Source organism: Vombatus ursinus, unplaced genomic scaffold (genome assembly GCF_900497805.2).
Source record: "Vombatus ursinus unplaced genomic scaffold, bare-nosed wombat genome assembly UNPS02014832.1, whole genome shotgun sequence".
In the NCBI taxonomy this organism is placed as follows: domain Eukaryota; kingdom Metazoa; phylum Chordata; class Mammalia; order Diprotodontia; family Vombatidae; genus Vombatus; species Vombatus ursinus.
In genome coordinates this window covers 73,417,619-73,436,560 of record NW_020954610.1, presented here as the reverse complement: position 1 = coordinate 73,436,560, position 18,942 = coordinate 73,417,619, and the positions used below count along the sequence as shown (strand labels likewise).

Below are 18,942 nucleotides of genomic sequence, written 5' to 3'. Positions count from 1 at the left end.
ACTTACTCTAGTACTTGAAAAATGTTACCCAACCATTTCCCTTCTTGCCCATGTTATTCTAGCATTTAACACATACTCAGTTTAAATTCAATTTTTAAAATATATGAGGAGCTTAGAAGTGTTATACTATATATTCTATATGTACTGTATACTATAAGTGTTCTAATTGGAAGCACAGAAAGATTAGGAAAAGTGTAAGGCTATAAACATCATTACTAGCTATAAAAATAAAATAGAAACCAGGGGATCCTGCAGTTTCAGGATCCTGCCTTGGTTTCAGGGACATACAGAATTGTTTCTGTCTTTGAATAATGGTTATTTTTGGAAGCTTTAAACTTTGAAGAGTTGAAGGACATGGTTTTATGTAAATCTTTATAAACTTATGTATTTTTGGCATGTCAATATTAAGTATACTTAAAGTAATAGGTATTTAACTAATGACAGTTCTTGTCACCCAGATAAGTGTTATCTGTTGTTATATTTAAGGATTAGGTAGAATGACCTACATTTCCACAAATATTTGTATTTGTGATTAGCCCACCCTTTTAATTATACATTTAAAATGTGAGGGCTTTTGACAAAACTGTGCTATATGTTCCTAATATTGTTTAGAAATTCTTACAATTACATTCATAGTCATAATTTAGAAAAGTTTGTTGCTGATAGGTAGGTGAGATTAAAAATCTGATTAAGAGTTAACGTACATTATTTAAAAATAGTATCTGTGGAAAGCGATTCATAGTTTCAGGGAGTTTTCCCTTAATATTTTCTCTCTATTTTTTATCCATGCTGCTATGAACTATTTAAGATATATGTATGCGTATACATACATACATACATACACACACACACACACACACACATATATATATATATATATATATATTGTTTATGATGAAAGTAGTATATATAAAATGACTCTTTTTAGTGTGTACATTTCCAACTAGGCAGTAACATATTGTTATCTTCCCAGATGGTCTTAATGGGGGATTGTGGTCAGTTAAATTTAGCCAACCAGAGTAAAATAATGATGACATCAAATTGCTTTTTATAAAGTCCCACAAAACATTTTTTCCTACATTAAAATAATCCAGACAATTGGTTCTGTCTGTTGTAAAACCTATACACTTAACAGAATTCATTTAAATCTACAAATACAACCTTAGTAACAGCCAAAAAGAATGCTTCAAAAGTATTTTGAATCCTAAAACATTTCATAATTGTGCATGTTTTTAAAACAACTTGCCATTATTAAACTAACCTTTTTGCTTCTTTTTTTTCTTTTACCATGCTTACAGAAATTTTATGCCTACAGGGAGTGGATTATGACTCTCGATAGTAGTAGTAGTAGTGATGATGATGAAGATTAGTCAGATCTGTATTATTCAAATGCATGCATTATTTATCATTTTAAGGTGAATGTCTTCATTCAGATACTGTGTGTGGCTGCTTTTGTAACTTCAATAGTTCATTAGTTAGGGTTTTAAATTATTTTCCCCTTTCACTATATTTTTACAGAACTTTGGAAAGAAATATAATTACACCATTTAAACAGAGAAATAGAAATTATTTTATGTCAAAAGTCAGTCATATTTTATATATATATATCTCATTTGATTGTGCCCAAAATATTGTATTGTAATGAAAAGTGCCTTTTTTAGATTTGTCCATAAATTGTATTTGCATTACTATTTTCATATTTGCAAGTTTTCCTTTGTAGTATCTTTTTATTTTAAGTCACCTGCTCATTTGTTAACAAAATTCATTTATTATATGGATGTTTTCAATGTAACCTTTCTGGACTTTAATGTATTACCAATGTATTAAAGAAAAAAAAGCAGAGAGAAAAACAGCTCATCAGTTTTTTATATTTACTTTCTATTTCAGAACTATCTTGTGAGTTTCCTTTCAATAACAATAAACTTGTGTAATTTGAAAGAATGTGAATCTGTTGTTCTGTTCCATCATTCATAGTACATGGAAGGAACACTGTACATTTGATAAAAGCCATTGTGATTGTCCTAGAAAGGTTAAATAATGTAATCATTTGTCATTTCAGAAAGGGAGGGAAAAGAATGATTTTGCTACCGTGTTCACTTTATCCTCTGTTCCATCAGTTATTTTAACATTTGATTTTACATAATTTGGGGCAGCAGCGTAATAGTTTCAGTTCTTTTTTAAAAATGTGTAAAGAGTTCTAGTGAGTTAATAAGGACTGTTTTCTTACATTGTTTCATTGTACTTCTTAATTTATATATTATTCCATAGTATGTCTTAGAAGTATCCATTTTATCCCTAAATTGTTATTAATTGGCTCAAGTAGTCAAGAAATTTTTCTAATAAATACCGTTATATGTGTATCTTCTGTGTACTCTTGAAGGGAAATACCTAACTTTATCTTGAAATAGTTGGAAAAGCCAGTGAGTAAAGCCATATTTCTTTTAGGGCACCACATGCTTGCTTTTTACTTATTTTCATTAAGTTGGTTATATGCCCTGGTAATCTTCCTTTAGAAATCTGATGTTTCAAAAAACTTGAAAGAATAAATGGCACCATTGATGTGGTAGTTGATGCCTCCTGACTGATGTGTTTTTGGGTCTTCTTAACTAATAGTAAAACATATTGCTTCACCATTACTCTTGCTGTAAAAAACTACAAAAATGTATACCGTAGTTTGGCAACTAGCTCAGGCTATGGATATTCTGATTTTCTTCTAATTCTGAAGACTATGGTGTTATTCTTTCACAGGTCATTAGTCGTTGAAAGTGATTTTGGCTTAAAATGACAGGATTTATAAATATTGGGTGTGGAAAAATGTGAGCATAGAAACAAAGCAATATGGGAAGATTTCCATTCCATTATATTCACTTAGATGGCATAGAAATTAATGTGTCTCTGTCAAGGAATACAAGAAATTAAATGCCTCTTCTTTTACCACTCTATACGTGCTCTTTTCAAATAATCTGAACAAATGGGTGACGACAGCAACCTTTTGTGTGCCTATCTCTGCTATCATTGTTTCTTAAGATCATACATACCACCAACTCCCTATTCTACATCATTCCCCTCAACCATTCCCTTCCAACAATTCCTAATTTTGTTAGAAGCCCAAAGTTACACGACTAGCTAACTTTGTGTATGTATGTATGTATGTATGTATGTATGTATGGAAAAATTTTCTTATCCTTCACTGTGTAGACTACAAATAACGACCTACAAATAACGACTTAGTGGTGATACTAAACTGCTTGTGTAGAAGATTTTTAACATATCTATATTTCTATAATTCTGTTGGACTGGAGGAAAAGGGGGATTGTTTTGTTTTATTTTATTTTATTTATTTTATTTTAAAAATAACATAGCATTAGCACTGTATTTCTACAGTGCACTAGCAGGAAAAAGATCCAGGTAAACTAGAAGTTATTTGATCTTGTTCATTTGAGTAATGATATCTTGTGTTTGTATAGCGCTGAACTATTGACAAAATGCTTTCCTCACAACAACCCTGTGAAATAATGTAGTACAAACTTTCCCATGTTTTGAAGAGGAAAAAATTGTGGGTTAAATGATTTTTTACATTGTAAGTAAATGCTGGAGCCAGGATATGAACCTGAGTCTCTTAATCACAAATCCAGAGCTCTTTCCATGATATAGAACATTCCATCCATGCAGGAAAATCCCTCTAGAAATGGGTTTGAAGCAATTATTCTAAGAATTGTAAAAAATTGTCTACAGGTGTTTTATAAAGGCTTTTAAAATTTAAGTATGTTTGCCTTATTTTATAGATATTTTTTTCATTGTAATTTATATTCACTTTTCAGTCTCTGCTTTCCCTCCGCAGTGATTTACCAGTGAAATCATCTCTTCATAACTTCTTATGACTAGATTTCTCCATTTTATGTGGTTATGCATGTGTTTATATATATATATATGTACATATATAAACATAGCTATATAAATTATTTCTTTATGTCAGAAATAATTGTGTTTATTTTTTAAGAAAAGAATTAATATTTTTAGTATTTTAGAATTATTCTGCTTTTGGATACTGTTCCTGGTGTTTAAGAGATAAGGTTATATCACAGACAAAATAATTTTCTTTTTTCTCAATCATTTGCATTTGGGCTCAATTCCATTGTATTAATAAGATGAGTCCCTGCTTATTAATAAGAAGTTGTTTATTAGGGGCAATTATACCAGTATAGTTTTCCAAATTAAAGAATGAGTGAAGAGAAAAGAAATCTAGGTTGAAAAGTAGGGCACAGTATGGAATGGTTATGTAAGAGTAGACCTAGCTACAAAATCCTTTCCATGCCTTGTAACTTTACTTAAATATTGAATTTCTAGATGGTGATTAGCCATATAGAAAAACAAGTGTACATGCAGCTCTCCTTTGCATAAGAAACATTTTTTTCCTCTTTAATAGTTTTTTTCCTAACTTAGAGATCTGAACTTAGAAAAGAAAAATAGGTAGAAAACTTTATAACAAAGTAGTAATCTGCCCCTGTTATAATCAACCAGTGCAACATGAATACATCATACTGAGTAATGAAATAAATAACATGGTTATTTTAAAACCTACAGAGAAAATAGAGACAAAGTTGAACGTGTGAAATAATGGCAGGATTCTGAGAACTGGTTTTTTTTTTAAATCAAAGCAGTTATAAATAATACAAATTTATCATTGAATTATATACTATTAACTAATTAACATTGACCTGTGTCATTTGGTATACTTCAAAGTACTGATTTCAAACATGGGGAAGATTATGTTATTATGGGAAGTGTCATGCGTTATTTAGTCTATAGGCAGAAGCACAAATTTGTGAATAGGACTTAAAAGTCAAAAAAGAATTTTAAAGGCCACATGTTCAAAATAGTGTACTCTATCTTAATATAAGAACTTGCTTTACTTAAATCTTCTAGAGGAATCATGAATTAAAATTCTTTTTGATGGAAACATCCATATTAGTTCTGTTCCTCAGTACATTGTCCCTCATTGCTTAATTACATTTTTATTTATTTTTCCATGGTGACTAATTCCTAATAACTTGAAAGCCTAAGATCTGGAGAGTGGTATGTTATTAACTTAGTAAGGTAATTTTAATATAATGTATGCCACCCCCTCAAGTAAATAAGGGCTATGAGTAAGAAATTACTGGGTAAGAGGTACTGGTTCATTTATCTTCACGTATATACTTTCTGAGTGGAAAGAAGTTTGTGTAAAAGAATATGTAAGGGGCAGCTAGGTGGTACACTGGATAGAGCTCTGGCCTTGGAGTCAGGAGGACCTGAGTTCAAATGCGGCCTCAGATACTTGACACTGACTAGGTGTGTGACCCTGGGCAAGTCACTTAACCCTGATTGCCACACACACACACACACACACACACACCGGCAGAATGGTACTTTTTAAAAGCTTTCTTAAATTTTTGTATACAGCATATACAATGGAGATATATATAGATAGATAGATAGATAGATAGATAGCACTTTACTAAAGCATACATAAAAACTTTATTTAAAGGGAATCTTATCACTACCAAATGTATCTGTCAGAACAGTTGTATGTATTTGTTTTTTTTTTTTTTATTTAAAATGTGGTAGACACACTCATTCCTGGAGTCTAGAGTTCACTCAGCCAGCTTGTGAAGATGAATATGGTACTTATTTTTTCATCAGTCTTGATGTACCAGCGTTATAGCCCAACTACCAATTCTTTAAATCTTTAAAAAAAAAATTCCTGGTCACATTACCAACAAAATGGAAGACTAGACATTTTCTCTGATCCTTACCTCTCCAAAACAGAAATTATGTGCCAAAGTTGAAAAAAAGAAAGAAACAAAACAAGCAAGGCCTGCAATTATATCGCATAGATTTAGAGCCAGATAGAACCTTAGAGTTTGTCTGGTTCAAACTCCTCCTTTTACACATGAGAAACTGAGACCAAAGAAGTGAGGTGGTGTGCTCAAGGTCATACATAGAGTTATTGAATGACAGTCAGGATAGGAAACTGTGTGCTTTGGTTAGAAATGCAGTACTCTTTCCACTGTAGCAAATCTTACAAGATAGTATTTGATTTTAAGCCTGATTAGAATGCAGCATTTTTAACTTCATTTCTCCACAACATGGGAAATCATAAGCCTCTACTATAAGCATAAGAATTCAAACTTGTTCAAATTGTTGAACAAAGATTTCTGTTAAAATGATCTTATGCTTATGTGGTTATTGAGCAAATAAGAATTCAAAGCATTAATAGTCATTTAAGAGCAATTTAGAAGAAACCTAAATAAAAAAAATAAAAATATAGAAGTATTCTAATTAAACTAATAACAATAATGGTTAAATTGAATTACTTTTACTTAAATATGTATTTTTTTCAGTTCTCTGAGCTCCCATTTTTAGCTTGATAATTATGTTTAAGGTGATTTTTTATGCTTTATTGAAAACAAAAATGGGAGATTCAGTGAAAATTATTTTTAAATTTTTTTTATGCAAAACCATGATATTGAATTTGGTCAGAACTAACACACTTCATGGGAAAAGTTAATTATTTTCTGACAGTGTTTTACATGGTGGAAGATATAATTGCTTTTAAAGGTTGAAAAAGCTTTAAATTATATTATGCAGGAGGATAATTCATAATGTAGAAAAATAGCCCTTTCTTCCTGAGCACACTGTTTGCAGGCAGCAGCTTTTTTGTATCTTGTCTGAAAACAAAGGCTACTATTTATTCCTTTGCTGTCACCTTTTTTCCTTTTGTCCCCATTTTCCTTTATTCCCCAGGCCCTTGCCTGCAGGGTGTTTTAGTCTTGGCTTATCTTTAAAAAAGAAATTTCTCCCTGTCATCGTGTAGGCAGGCATATTGACCCAAAGCTGACCTGTACAGGTCATATATTCTGCATCATGTCTATTTTTTAAAAATTGTCTGTCTTGTCTCCTTGTCACTTCTAAAGATAGTGCAGTTGCAGTTTGTGATGATGTGTGGGGGAGAGGCTGTTTTTGTTTGTTGTGTGTTTCTTTTCTTTCAGAAATTGCAGGAGTTTACAAATAGCTTGAAGCTGTACCTTGACAGCAATCAGAAGATATCTGCCTTCAGCTGATATGATCTTTACCTATACTGCTTCAGGAAGACGATCACATCTGATCTGGAGGAGGGGTCTTAACATAGGCAGTCAGATCATCAGAGTAGTGCCGAACAGTCTGCCTGACCTCTGCTGAAATTTTCTGTAAGTGTGACAAAAAGTAGACTCCACAGGGCTAATTGGAATACCACTCTTCATTCAGCAACTCTTACTCTTCATTTGGCAACTCTTCCTCTTCAGAAAGATGTTTCTGAAGGGGATGATAAGGCTGAGGAGAGAGCCCATATCTGTCAGGCAGGCACATTAGGTTTGTTAGTCATAGACAAGGTAGAACCCATGGAGAAAGAGTTATGTTCCTCTTTTTAAGAAGACTGACTTTCTAGTTGTTGAGGATAGCAGAATTCAAGTTTTTGGATACAAGTAAGGCCACTGGGGGAAAATTTTTGGAGCTCTAAAACACTGAGTTTGGCGATAAGGCCTTTAACTTTATGTTGAACTGAATCAGGGAGTTCGTTCTACTTGGATTCTTCAGGTGTTATATAATGCATGTATTTCTTGGCTAAAGTTGTTGGCATTAACCAAATCTTCCTCTAAAGACTTAATTTCTCTTTATGGAAGTTTCAGATCTTCTCTTTATATCAGAATTTAGGAAGAACTAACCTTTAGAATTTATGAAATAGTTATTTTGACCAAGCCCAGCTTAAATCAATTGAATGAGTCTTATGATTACTAGATTTATTTGAAAGATTTGTTATCTATTACTAGTGTATCTGATATAGGTAGAAAACTAAGAAAAGGGTGTTTTGGGTTTTTTTTTGTAAATAAAAAAGTATATAATTACTTTAAACTTCAGTTTTTTATAGATTAAATCTATCTTTGTTTCAAACTGACATCTTACCCAGTAAGAAAGATACTTAGAACACTCTCAGTTGACACAAAAACTCTTTAAGTTTCGTTTCAGGGAGGCCTCCATTCTACTCTGACACTCACCGTTTACCTTCCTGAAGCTAATCTTTGCGCAGCTAGGTGGTGCAGTATATAAAGTGCTGGCCCTGGAGTCCAGAGAACCTGAGTTCAAATGCAGCCTCAGACACTTTGTACCATCTTTGCCAAGAAAACCTCAAACGGGGTCATAAAGAGTCAGACACAACTGAATGATTGGACACCCGCTAACTTTATACTGGTGTTGTAACTCTTCCTGTTATTACTCTAATCCCTGTTGACTGACTCACAGATCCTCAACAGATTAGTACTACAGAAATGAATTCAAAAAACTTTTTGTAAAGAGGCAACTAGGAGCAGTGGAGAGAGCGCTGGACCTGGAGTTAGGAAGACCTGAGTTCAAATCTTGCCTTGGACACTTAGTTGTGTGGCCCTGGTCACAGCACTTAAATCACTGCCTGCCTCAGTTTATCCATTTATAAAATGGGAATAAGAAATAGTACCTTCTGCCCAGGGTTATTGTGAGGATCTAATGAGATGTGTAAAGTGCAAATCTTACAGCACTACATAAATGTTAGCTATGATTTTTATTAGCAGTTAATTGTTGTGGGTGATATAACATAAACTTGCTGCTTAAAGTCTGAGATTGTGACCTATAGGCCTCCTCATCGATGTAAAAATGAAATTTAAATGTTATTGCTGAGTTAGAAGACACTCTACTTCATTTACACTTTTTTTTTTTTGTGAGGGCAATTGGGGTTAAGTGACTTGGCCAGGGTCACACAGCTAGTTACATGTCTGAGGCCAAATTTGAACTCGGGTCCTCCTGACTCCAGGGCTGATGGTCTATCCACTGTGCCACCTGACTGCCTCTACACTTCTTTGCTTACAATAATTCAGAAGGTTGACTTCAGTTCATAAATCTGTAAGAAATTCCAGTCCTCATTACTCCTGATAACTCCCTTTTTATAAAATATGATGAGAGTTTGTCAGTCACGAGTACACTGTAGGGAAATGACTTAACTCTTGAGAAGATTTCAGTTGATGTTAGCCTGACCTCTCTAAATACAATGACCAGATTTATATACTAAAGCTTTGAATATTATATAGTTTCTCAGGAAAACTTTACTTTTCTAGATTAAACCATTTCTCTTACTCTGATTAAGTTCAAAATTGATTATGGAATAAAATGAGAACTTAACTATTTTCCTATATTTTTCCTATATCAATTTGATAAAAAATTGATTATATATAAGGAAAATTGCCGGGCAGAGAGTATATATTATAGAACTTCACCTTTTATGTGGTGGTACATGAGTAACATTGCATACGTGTGCAATATGCATACATGTGTATATACATATAGATGTGTGTATACATACATATGTGTGTATAAACATACTTACATGTAACATACACAATAAGAAGTAAGAATTGCTCTTTCAACCATATGTTGATATTTCACATTTTAAAATTTTTTTTAATTTTTAATTTATTTATTTTTAGTTTTCAACATTAACTTCCACAAGATTTTGAGTTCAAATTTTCTCCCCATCTCTCCCCTCCCCCCACTCCAAGACAGCATGCATTCTGAATACCCCTTCCCCCAATCTGCCCTCCCTTCTATCACCACCCCCCTTCTCTTATCCTCTTCACCTTCTGTTTTCCTATAGAGCAGGATTGATTTCTGTACCCCTTTGCCTGTATATCTTGTTTCCCAGTTGCATTTAAAAATAATTTTTAACATTCGTTTTTAAAACTTTAAGTTCCAAATTCTCTCCCTTCCTCCCTCCTCTCCCATCCACATTGAGAAGGTAAGCAATTCGATATAAGTTATACATGTGTAGTCCTGCAAAACACTTCCATAATAATCATGTTGTAAAAGACTAACTGTATTTCCCTCCATTGTATCCTGCCCCCCTGTTTTTTCTGTTCTCTCCTTTGATCCTGTCCATCCTCAAAAAAAAGTGTTTGCATTTGATTATCCTCTCCCCCAATCTGCCCTCCCTTCTATCATCTCCCTGTCTCTTATCCCCTTCCCCCCTATTTTCATGTATGTTAAGATAGATTTCCATACCCAATTGAGTGTATATGTTATTCCCTCCTTAAGCCAAATCTAATGAGAGTAAGATTCACTCATTCCCTTTCACCTTTACCTCCAATGTAAAAGTTTGTTCTTGCCTCTTTTATATGAGATATTTTACCCCATTCTACCTTCCCCTTTCTCTTTCTCCCAATACAATCCTCTCTTCCCCCTCAATTTTATTTTTTGGATATCATCCCTTCATATTAAACTTAGCCTGTGCCCTCTATTGTGTTTTCACGATACTTGAATTGTTTCTTTCTGGCTGCTTGCAATATTTTCTCCTTGACCTGGGAACTCTGGAATTTGGCTATAATATTCCTAGATCCTTTGGGGGATGTCTTTCAGGAGGTGATTGGTAGATTCTTTCAGTTTCTATTTTATCCTCTTCTAAAATATCAGGGCAGTTTTCCTTGATAATTTCTTGAAAGATGATATCTAGGCTCTTTTTTTTTTAATCATGGCTTTCAGATAATCTAATAATTCTTAAATTATCTCTCCTGGGTCTATTTTCCAGGTCAGTTGTTTTTCCAGTGAGATATTTCACATTGTCTTCTTTTTTTTTTTCATTCTTTTGGTTTTGTTGTACAATTTCTTGATTTCTCATAAAGTTATTAGGTTCCATTTGCTCCATTCTAATTTTTAAGGAATTATTTTCTTCATTGAGCATTTGGACCTCCTTTTCCATTTGGCCAATTCTGTTTTTTAAGGCATTCTTCTTCTCATTGGCACTTTGGACCTCTTTTGCCATTTGAGTTAGCCTATTTTTTAGGGTGTTATTTTCTTCAGTATCTTTTTGGGTCTCCTTTAGCAAGCTATTGACTCGTTTTTCATGATTTTCTTGCATCACTCTCATTTCTCTTCCCAGTTTTTCCTGTACTTCTCTTACTTGATTCTCAAAATCCTTTTTGAGCTCTTCCAGGGCCTAAGACCAAGTCGTGTTTTTCTTGGAGGCTTTGAATGTAGGAGCCTTGATTTTGTTGTTTTCTTCTGGTTGTATGTTTTGATCTTCTTTGTCACTAAAGTAAGACTCTGTAGTCTTTTTTTCCTACTGTTTGTTCATGTTCCCAGCCCATTACTTGACTTTTAAACTCTTTGTTAAGATAGGGCTCTGCTTCCAGTGTGGAGGGTGTACTGTCCCAAGCTTCGAGGATTTTGTGCAGCTGTTTTCAGAGATGCTTCTAGGGATCTGTAAATTTTCAGTTCTTTCAAGGTACTATGATCGAAGGAGAGGTGTTTACTCCTTTCCTAGCCTGTACTCTGGTCTGTGAATGCCCACAAGCACTCTTTTCTGCCTTGGAACTGTGAGGAGAATTCCTTGTCCACTGCTGCCACAAGTTCTTCCATGGCAGCACTCTTCCTTGCCCTACAACCACCATCCAGGACTGTGACCCAAATCCAAGCACAGGCAAAGCAAGAGAATCCTGCCTCAGCCCCAGCAAAAAGATCCCTGCCATCTGTGGGCTGAGAGTTCAGAAGCAATTGTTGTTACTGTGGCTACCACTTGTAGGCTGGCCTAGGGGCAAGGACTAGACTTCACTCTTCTCTCACTCAGATCTGACAGACCTTTGCCCCTGACCTAAGTTGTCTTTGGCGTTTATGGATTAAGAAGTCTGGAAACTGCCACAGCTGCCAGTGATTCAGTGTATTGAGGCCTGCTCCAGTTTTGCTCTGGCCTAGTCTTTGCCTGCATGTCCCACAGTGAACTGCGTTCCTCTCCCAGCCCAGCACAAGAGACCTTTCCTATCAGCCATCCAGGTTGTCTTGGGCTGGATATTTGTTTTACTCTGTCTTTTTGTTGGTTCTGCTGCTCTAGAATTTGTTTAGAGTTATTTTTTACGGGTATTTGGAGGGGTTTGGGGGATAGCTTAAGTAAATCACTACTTTTACTCTGCCATCTTGGCTCTGCCCCCAGTATTTCACATTTTTAAAAAGGGAGCAATACTATTAGTTTAATCTCTTATTTTTGGATAAGGCAGCACATACTCATTAACATACACACATTTTTCTTTTAGATACATTAAAAGCCTACTAATTTGGCCTACTGTTATGTAGAAATACAATTATATTAACTCAAGCATTTATAGTAACAAACTAAGTTTTGCCCTTTTAGTAGATACTATGAGGGTAAAATAATTAGTTGCTACCTGCTATCTTTGGATTCAGGGGCTCAAGCCTGTGTGGCCAAGAACTTAATTTCTTGCATTCAAACCAGCCTCCAGCAATCTCCAGAGACTTGGCCTGAGCACTTAGCTGCTAATTATTCTTATCCTTTTAAACACTGCTGCTGTTATTTTCTGCTGAGGTAAATGCCTGAGGTGCCCTTACAACTCCTGCTTTTGTTGATGGCTAAAGTTGCTGACCAGATGTGGAAAGAATTTAAAATAGCAAAGTTTTATTGTAATTGATCAAAGAAGCCTAGTTGAATTTAAGAATTTATTGCTCTAATCTTGGATTAATCTCAAAGTTGATATGAACCATTGAAACTTTTACCTTATTGGGTGACTTTAGGAAGGAGAGGCTATACAATTAGAAGACTTCTGCTGAACAAAAGACTGTTCTAGCCTAATTTTGATTCAATTGTTTCTTAAGTGACTGAGGAAAAGTTCATTGGTATTAAAAAAAAAAAATCAGAGTGTTTGTTTTCTGCCATTAAGTGCAGTTGCTTACTTAGACCATGTGGAAAATTTTGAATTACAGCTTTACCCTTCCCTGGGATTTGTTGTTTCACAAAGTAAGCATAAATGGTGCGTTGTTACTTACGATTAAACTTTTTTCTGTGCCCATTCAAGGTTGTGCATTTATCCTGTGCTTGCATATCTGTTGTAGTTTGGTGTTATTTCATAGTCCAGTGATTTCTTTTTTTTTTTTTTTTGTGGCTGTCATCTTTACTTTTAGTTATTGACTTCTTATATTGTATTTAGAAGAAATAGGTTTTTTCCTGTTACTTCTCACTTATACTCCCATGTCGGTATTTTTAAAAATCCCAATTTTAACCTAAATGAGGGTCTGTTACATATTCTAAAATTTGCATAGTAATTTCTTAAATACAGTTTCCCATAAATGGTTAATAGCTTTTGTTGTTTGAGAGCAGAACTATTTCATGCCAGTGGTTTACCTCTTAGCTGTATCATAATTTCAGGTTAGATCTTTTAGCAGTCTGTTGTGTAACTCTTTTCTTTAACATTTGGATAGTTTGAATCATTCAGAAAACGTTTTTTGATTCCCTCAATCTTATTTCTAAGGGAAATGTTTCACTATACATGTGAAGTCTGGATAATAACGAAGATTAGTACTAAAGGCAGTCCTCTCATTACCTTCACTTCTTTCCATGTGTTTCCATGTGTAGGTAATGATTCAGTTGATTGTTTACATTAAATGAACTATTTTTTGTGTACTTATCTTTCTAAATACAGAGAATATCCTAATATCAATGACCATGACTTTATTATTTAGTTGACTACAGATTCCAACACGTGTGATGAGTACAGTGTCTTATATGTGACATTGTTCATTCCTTTTAAACATTGACCAAAGGTTTGTTGGAAGGTAATGTTTACTCTAATGAATAAAGCAAAGATTTCCCCCCCTGTGCTAGAGTATATAAATGAGGCTACTAAAGGGATATCAGACAGTTTGAATTAATATATTTTGTGCTGATAATACTTCTATCTACTTTTTTTCTGAGTAACTGCCTGAGGACTTAGGGTAGTGATTTCCAGCCCTGGTTTTATAATAGCTCAAAGTGTTATCAGTTATTTTTCAGCTGTATCTCAGATTTTAAAGATGTTGCTTAATTCACGTAAATAAAGATATACCACACAACACTTTGGGAACCAGGAAGCAGTGTGGCCCAATCAAGCAACTGGCAGTGGGGTACTGATAATCTAAAATAGTTGGAGTTTGATAACTAGGAAATTGGACTGAGTCAAGCTTGGGATAAACAGAATAAGACTTAATAGATGAGTGTCACGTTGATTAAGGCTGAGTGTCTTGGGATTATAGGAATCCTAGCCTTCACATCATCATCCAGTAGGTGCAAATGTTATTAGAAGCCCAGGGAATGGATTTCATTAAAGAGGGCCATAGCACAGATTTGGGGTTGAGAATACAACACTAGATAAAAAGTTAGGATTCCTAGGCGAACATCATGACTGTGTGGCCCTGGCAGTCCATTCATTTCAAATCAACTAACATGCTGTGGAGCCATTTAATTTTACTATATCTCAGTTTCTACATCTGTAAAGGGAGGGGAATGAAAGTGCCTATGTCACAGGATTATTGTGAGAAGCAAATTTTAGAAGTACTTCTTTGAATGTCTTTTGTAAAATGAGAAAATTACACTAAAACCATGACGCAGCTGTGTGATCCTGTACATGATGAGTTCTTTGACAAGTAAGAATAAATGGGAAGGGGAAGTAAAACACCTAAGCTTTAAGTGTGAATGAGATTATTTTTTTAATGGGAAGGATGTAATGATGGATTGAGGGAGGGATATACAGAGTTTGAAGGTGAGAGGAGTAATAGCGTAGAACCGAAGCTGTTAATGTGACAAAATTGTGAAGTCTGTGTTATGCTTCATATGCATTTAGTTTGAAAGCTGCTTTTCTTTTTCAGTCTTGGCCATGTTTTTTCCATTAATTCATGATTTAGGTTGATTATTGTTCTATAGGGAGTTTTCTTTGAACGATTCTCAAAAACCTTGGTAACAAAAGATGCATTTCGTGGAATCAAGTACTATTTGTTTCAAATCATATTATATCATCTCTTTTGGCATCTACTTATTTTGTAAGTGCTTTGTAAGCTTGTAAGCTTTGTAAGACATTCCGCGTGTTTCTTCCTGAATAATTTTGACGTTGTTTATACCCGGAAACCAGTGTGATTTTTGAAATTACCTTAATTTCTTCCACTGTCATACTTTGGATTTGGTTCGAATTAGTGCTGAGAGATTGAAAATGGGGAGGAAAAGTTGTTGATTCTTTTCCTTTGCTGCTGTAGTATAATCTGATTCAATTAACATTTAGGTCCAGCTGCCATGCTTGAGTTTAATATGACGTGCCATTAAAGGCAAAATGAGATCATAGACATATGGGGAATGAACTAGGGCTTGTAATTTATTTAAAGACATAATCTTTTAACATAGTATATAATCTGGGTTTGTAGAAATGGGAGGTTATTTGAACCACTTCCTTGATTTAATGAATTAGGTCTATACCTAAGTTTCATTCAACAAATAAAAATAGATTGTATATTTTTAAAACCTATCTGCTTTCCATTTTCCCTGGATAATCCACTCCAATGTTTTACAACCTTGTTATTAGGAAATTCTTTCATATACCTTGCCCCTTTTCCCTTATACTTCTCTTTTCCCATTATTTCTTCTTTATCTCAGGTGAAAAGAGCCACCTATGGAGTCTCCATACAGAAGAGTCATCCACCTTTGTGCTAAGAGTCTTCCAGAAATTTGATATTTATTATAAAATCATTCTTATGTGTTCTTTGCTCAGAGTGAAATAATTCCAATTCCTTTTAATATTTCCTCATTAGCTATATTTTCCAAACTTTTAACCTCCTCACTATCTTCCCAAATCTTTAAAGTTGGCAACATTTTACCTACATTATATACATTTTTTTTGCTTTACAGAATTCTAGTCACAATTACCTAATCTGCCTAAAAGTACATCTTGTCTATCATAATAAGAAAGGAAAAGGATAAAGTTATCAAAGTATGAGTATTTCAGATCCTAATAATAACCTTGGCAAACAGCTTCACACCTGGAGAAAATAATGTTTGGTGCAGAATGAACAATGAAGAAACAATTTCATTAATTGTTGTCATTTCTATACTTCCTATGGGTGAAGGGTAGCTGAAGTTTGATATAGGAATGAGTGTGATTTAAAAGGCAGAAGAAGAGGAAATTACAAGGAAATAGCAGAAGACCATAATAAATTATGGTATTTTATGGACTTTTGTATGTGTTGTCATGTGGACTCAATTCAATGTTAATTTTATTCTGCAAGGTAAAATAACCATGATTGTTAAATAATAATATATTTTTGTCTGATCTGAACTGTAATACAGTTAGTTATGTTACTGATTCACAGGTTTTATTTTAGTAGATTACCTTAAAAACCCAAATGTGTTAAACATCCTCATTCAGCTGAAATTGAATTATCTTTAACAAATCTTTGCAAGTAGGTACTTTGAGAAAGGTGAATATAACATTTAAATGAATATTAAGTAAATTTGCTCTTCATATTTAATTTAGGATATATAGATTATTGCTGTGAAATGTGATAATGAATTTTTCACCCATAATTTCTAGAAGAGGGTAAGACGTAAGTAATATTAGAATAGGAATAGCATAAACCTTTTTTCTTTTTTATATTTTTAGGTGTTGGAAAATGGAAGATTTGCCAAAAACAAGTATATTACACATGTTATGGTCAATAAAACAGATTTCTTGATGATAACCTCAAGGTAACTTTCACTAGTGTTAATATTTAGCTGTCTAATTAGTAACAGGCTTACAAAGAGGTATTAATGAGTAGAACCAATTATCATCCAAACCTTTGCTCATATATAGTCATGTATACATACAGATAGATAAACATATAGATGCACACACAGGTAGCTATATACACAAATATGTACAGATGAAACCTCAAACACATAAAGATAGTTCAAAGTCAAATATCATTATATAAGCAAATGTAAAGATGATCTATGTGCGTAAGTTTTGAATTTCCTTTAAGAAAGAGGTAGACGTATTATTATTTTTATTTTAAGAAAGAGGTAGATGCATTACTATTAAGTTATTATGTATGGTTTCCCTATCTTCTCTTCCCATGCCTGAAAATGCACAGATAAAAGTATTTTATACTGTAGACCAGCAGTCATATGCCTGACTGATCAGTTTTAAAACCTTAGCATTAATTCGTAGGCATAGTACACACACTGATGTCTGAAATTGGATTTGAATTCAAGTCTTCCTGCATATAAGTCCAATACTTTATGCACTACACCACCTACATGTTGAAGTGTATGGAGTATAGAGGACTAAACACCTCTGTTGTGAGAACTTGCTGAGCCCTTTTCAGGGCTCATTATCCACCTTTGGTGTCTACCCACCACCCAATTTTCACCTGTGGCTCCAAGAAGCTGTAGCATGTGCAGTGGCCACACCCCAGTGAACTGTCTTGGCATATAGGCTGTAAACCAAGTTGAGGGTAACTAACAGGCCCCAAGCATGTGAAGAATTCCCTGGGTGGAATGTGCAGATGAAAACAGTTTGTTTCAGTGGCCATGAAGGTGGCTGAAGGAAGTCCTGTCCTGTGGAGTGCTTAGAGCTTGGTCAGACATCAAAGACACCTGAGCTATTGCCAGTCATCTTGACTTTTGTCTTGCCCAGGGGTGTGAAACCTGTGGCCTTAAGGCTGCGTGCAGGTTCCCCTCCGCTGGTCTTAACCACTGGAACTCTGAAAGGACGATGACTGTGAAAGAGAGAGTGAGGCTGATGACTTTGTCCAACTCTGCCCCACTTAATCCCAATTCGTGGGCAAGTCACGACATCACCCCATGATGTCCTTGGTCCTCTTCGAAAAAAAAAGGACAAACCACAATACAAGACATATATCTTTGGTTCAAGAGAACAAGAGCTAAAGAGCTGCTATATCCCTGTCTAAATGTCCAGTGGAGAGAGTGCTGAGCTTGGAATCAATGGACGTGAGTTTGAGCCTGTATCTGACACTTTCTAGCTCTGTGGCTCTAGACAAGTCCTTTAAACTCTAAGCCTCAATTTCCTGATCTGTAAGATGGAAAAGATGATATATTATCTGCCAAAAGTTTTATGAGCAGAGTAAATTGGGATATATGTATGTATGAATGTTTGTATGCATATATGTATGTGTGTGTGTGTGTGTATACACATACACAAACATTTACCTATTTGTCTATATATTTTACATTTATATAGTTAATAAGTCAAATACATATATAGAAATGTATATACAAACATATATATAGACATCTTTACATATGTGTATATGCATGTATATATTTCTGTATATGCATATGAGTTGTTAAATTATTGAATGCCTTTCCACATCATTGAAGGTTTATTGGGAGACTGATGATAATTCTTAATCCCTCTGTCTTTCCATCCCAGGGAGAGGAAGGAGAAGGATCAGAAAGAAGTAATGGAGGATAGGGAAATGCATGCTGAGAAGTAGCTCTTTTATTCCTCCACCCTGACCAGTGACAAGGAACCAGCTGTGTCTTTAATTTAGTCCTTTGCTCTGGCAAAAACAAAGCACATTCCACTTAGTGAACTCTGTGCAGGCAGTGACAATTGTTGTCTTAAAGCAGAAGAAAACAATTTAGGGGAGGGGTTGGGTAAGGGAAGAGTTATTTTACAGGGAAAGCATTTTTCTTGATTTTCATCTTGAAAGATGAGAAATTCTGATATGAGAAGTTATATAAATGTTGTAATTCAAATTAGGACTTTTTGAAAAAGACCTTATAAGCATTAGTTGACCATTATCAAAGCCTCTTAAGTTTCATTGTTTAAGGAATATGAGATTTTAAGAATGTCAGTTGTCAGAGGTGAGATTAGAATTGTCTTTCTAGTTCTGTGATCGGTGTGGTGGGAAATTTCCCTCTCACACAAGGACCTATAGTTAGTGCTACCTAGAATATTAGTGGCAAATTCAATATTTTCAGTGCTCTAGTTACATATAAAGTCCCTAAAGATAGAGAATAACAATTGGTTCCACAAAGAATTGCTCTATTGCCTTATTTATGAAGCACCTCCAAATAATTCTTGGTTGTCC

General features: G+C 34.4%; 1 protein-coding gene across 2 annotated transcripts in view; it reads left to right on the top strand.

The window, feature by feature from the left end:
• LOC114025632 (vacuolar protein sorting-associated protein 13A-like) overlaps nucleotides 1–18,942 on the top strand; it is a 282,189-nt gene that overhangs the window by 257,996 nt on the left and 5,251 nt on the right. The window contains exon 69 of one of the 2 annotated variants that reach the window (XM_027839097.1): nucleotides 16,506–16,591. In XM_027839097.1, the coding sequence (XP_027694898.1) occupies nucleotides 16,506–16,591 (86 nt within the window). Of the gene's footprint in view, nucleotides 1–1,298; nucleotides 1,849–16,505; nucleotides 16,592–18,942 lie in introns of those variants that run through there. The other variant, XM_027839099.1, reaches the window with a different exon arrangement.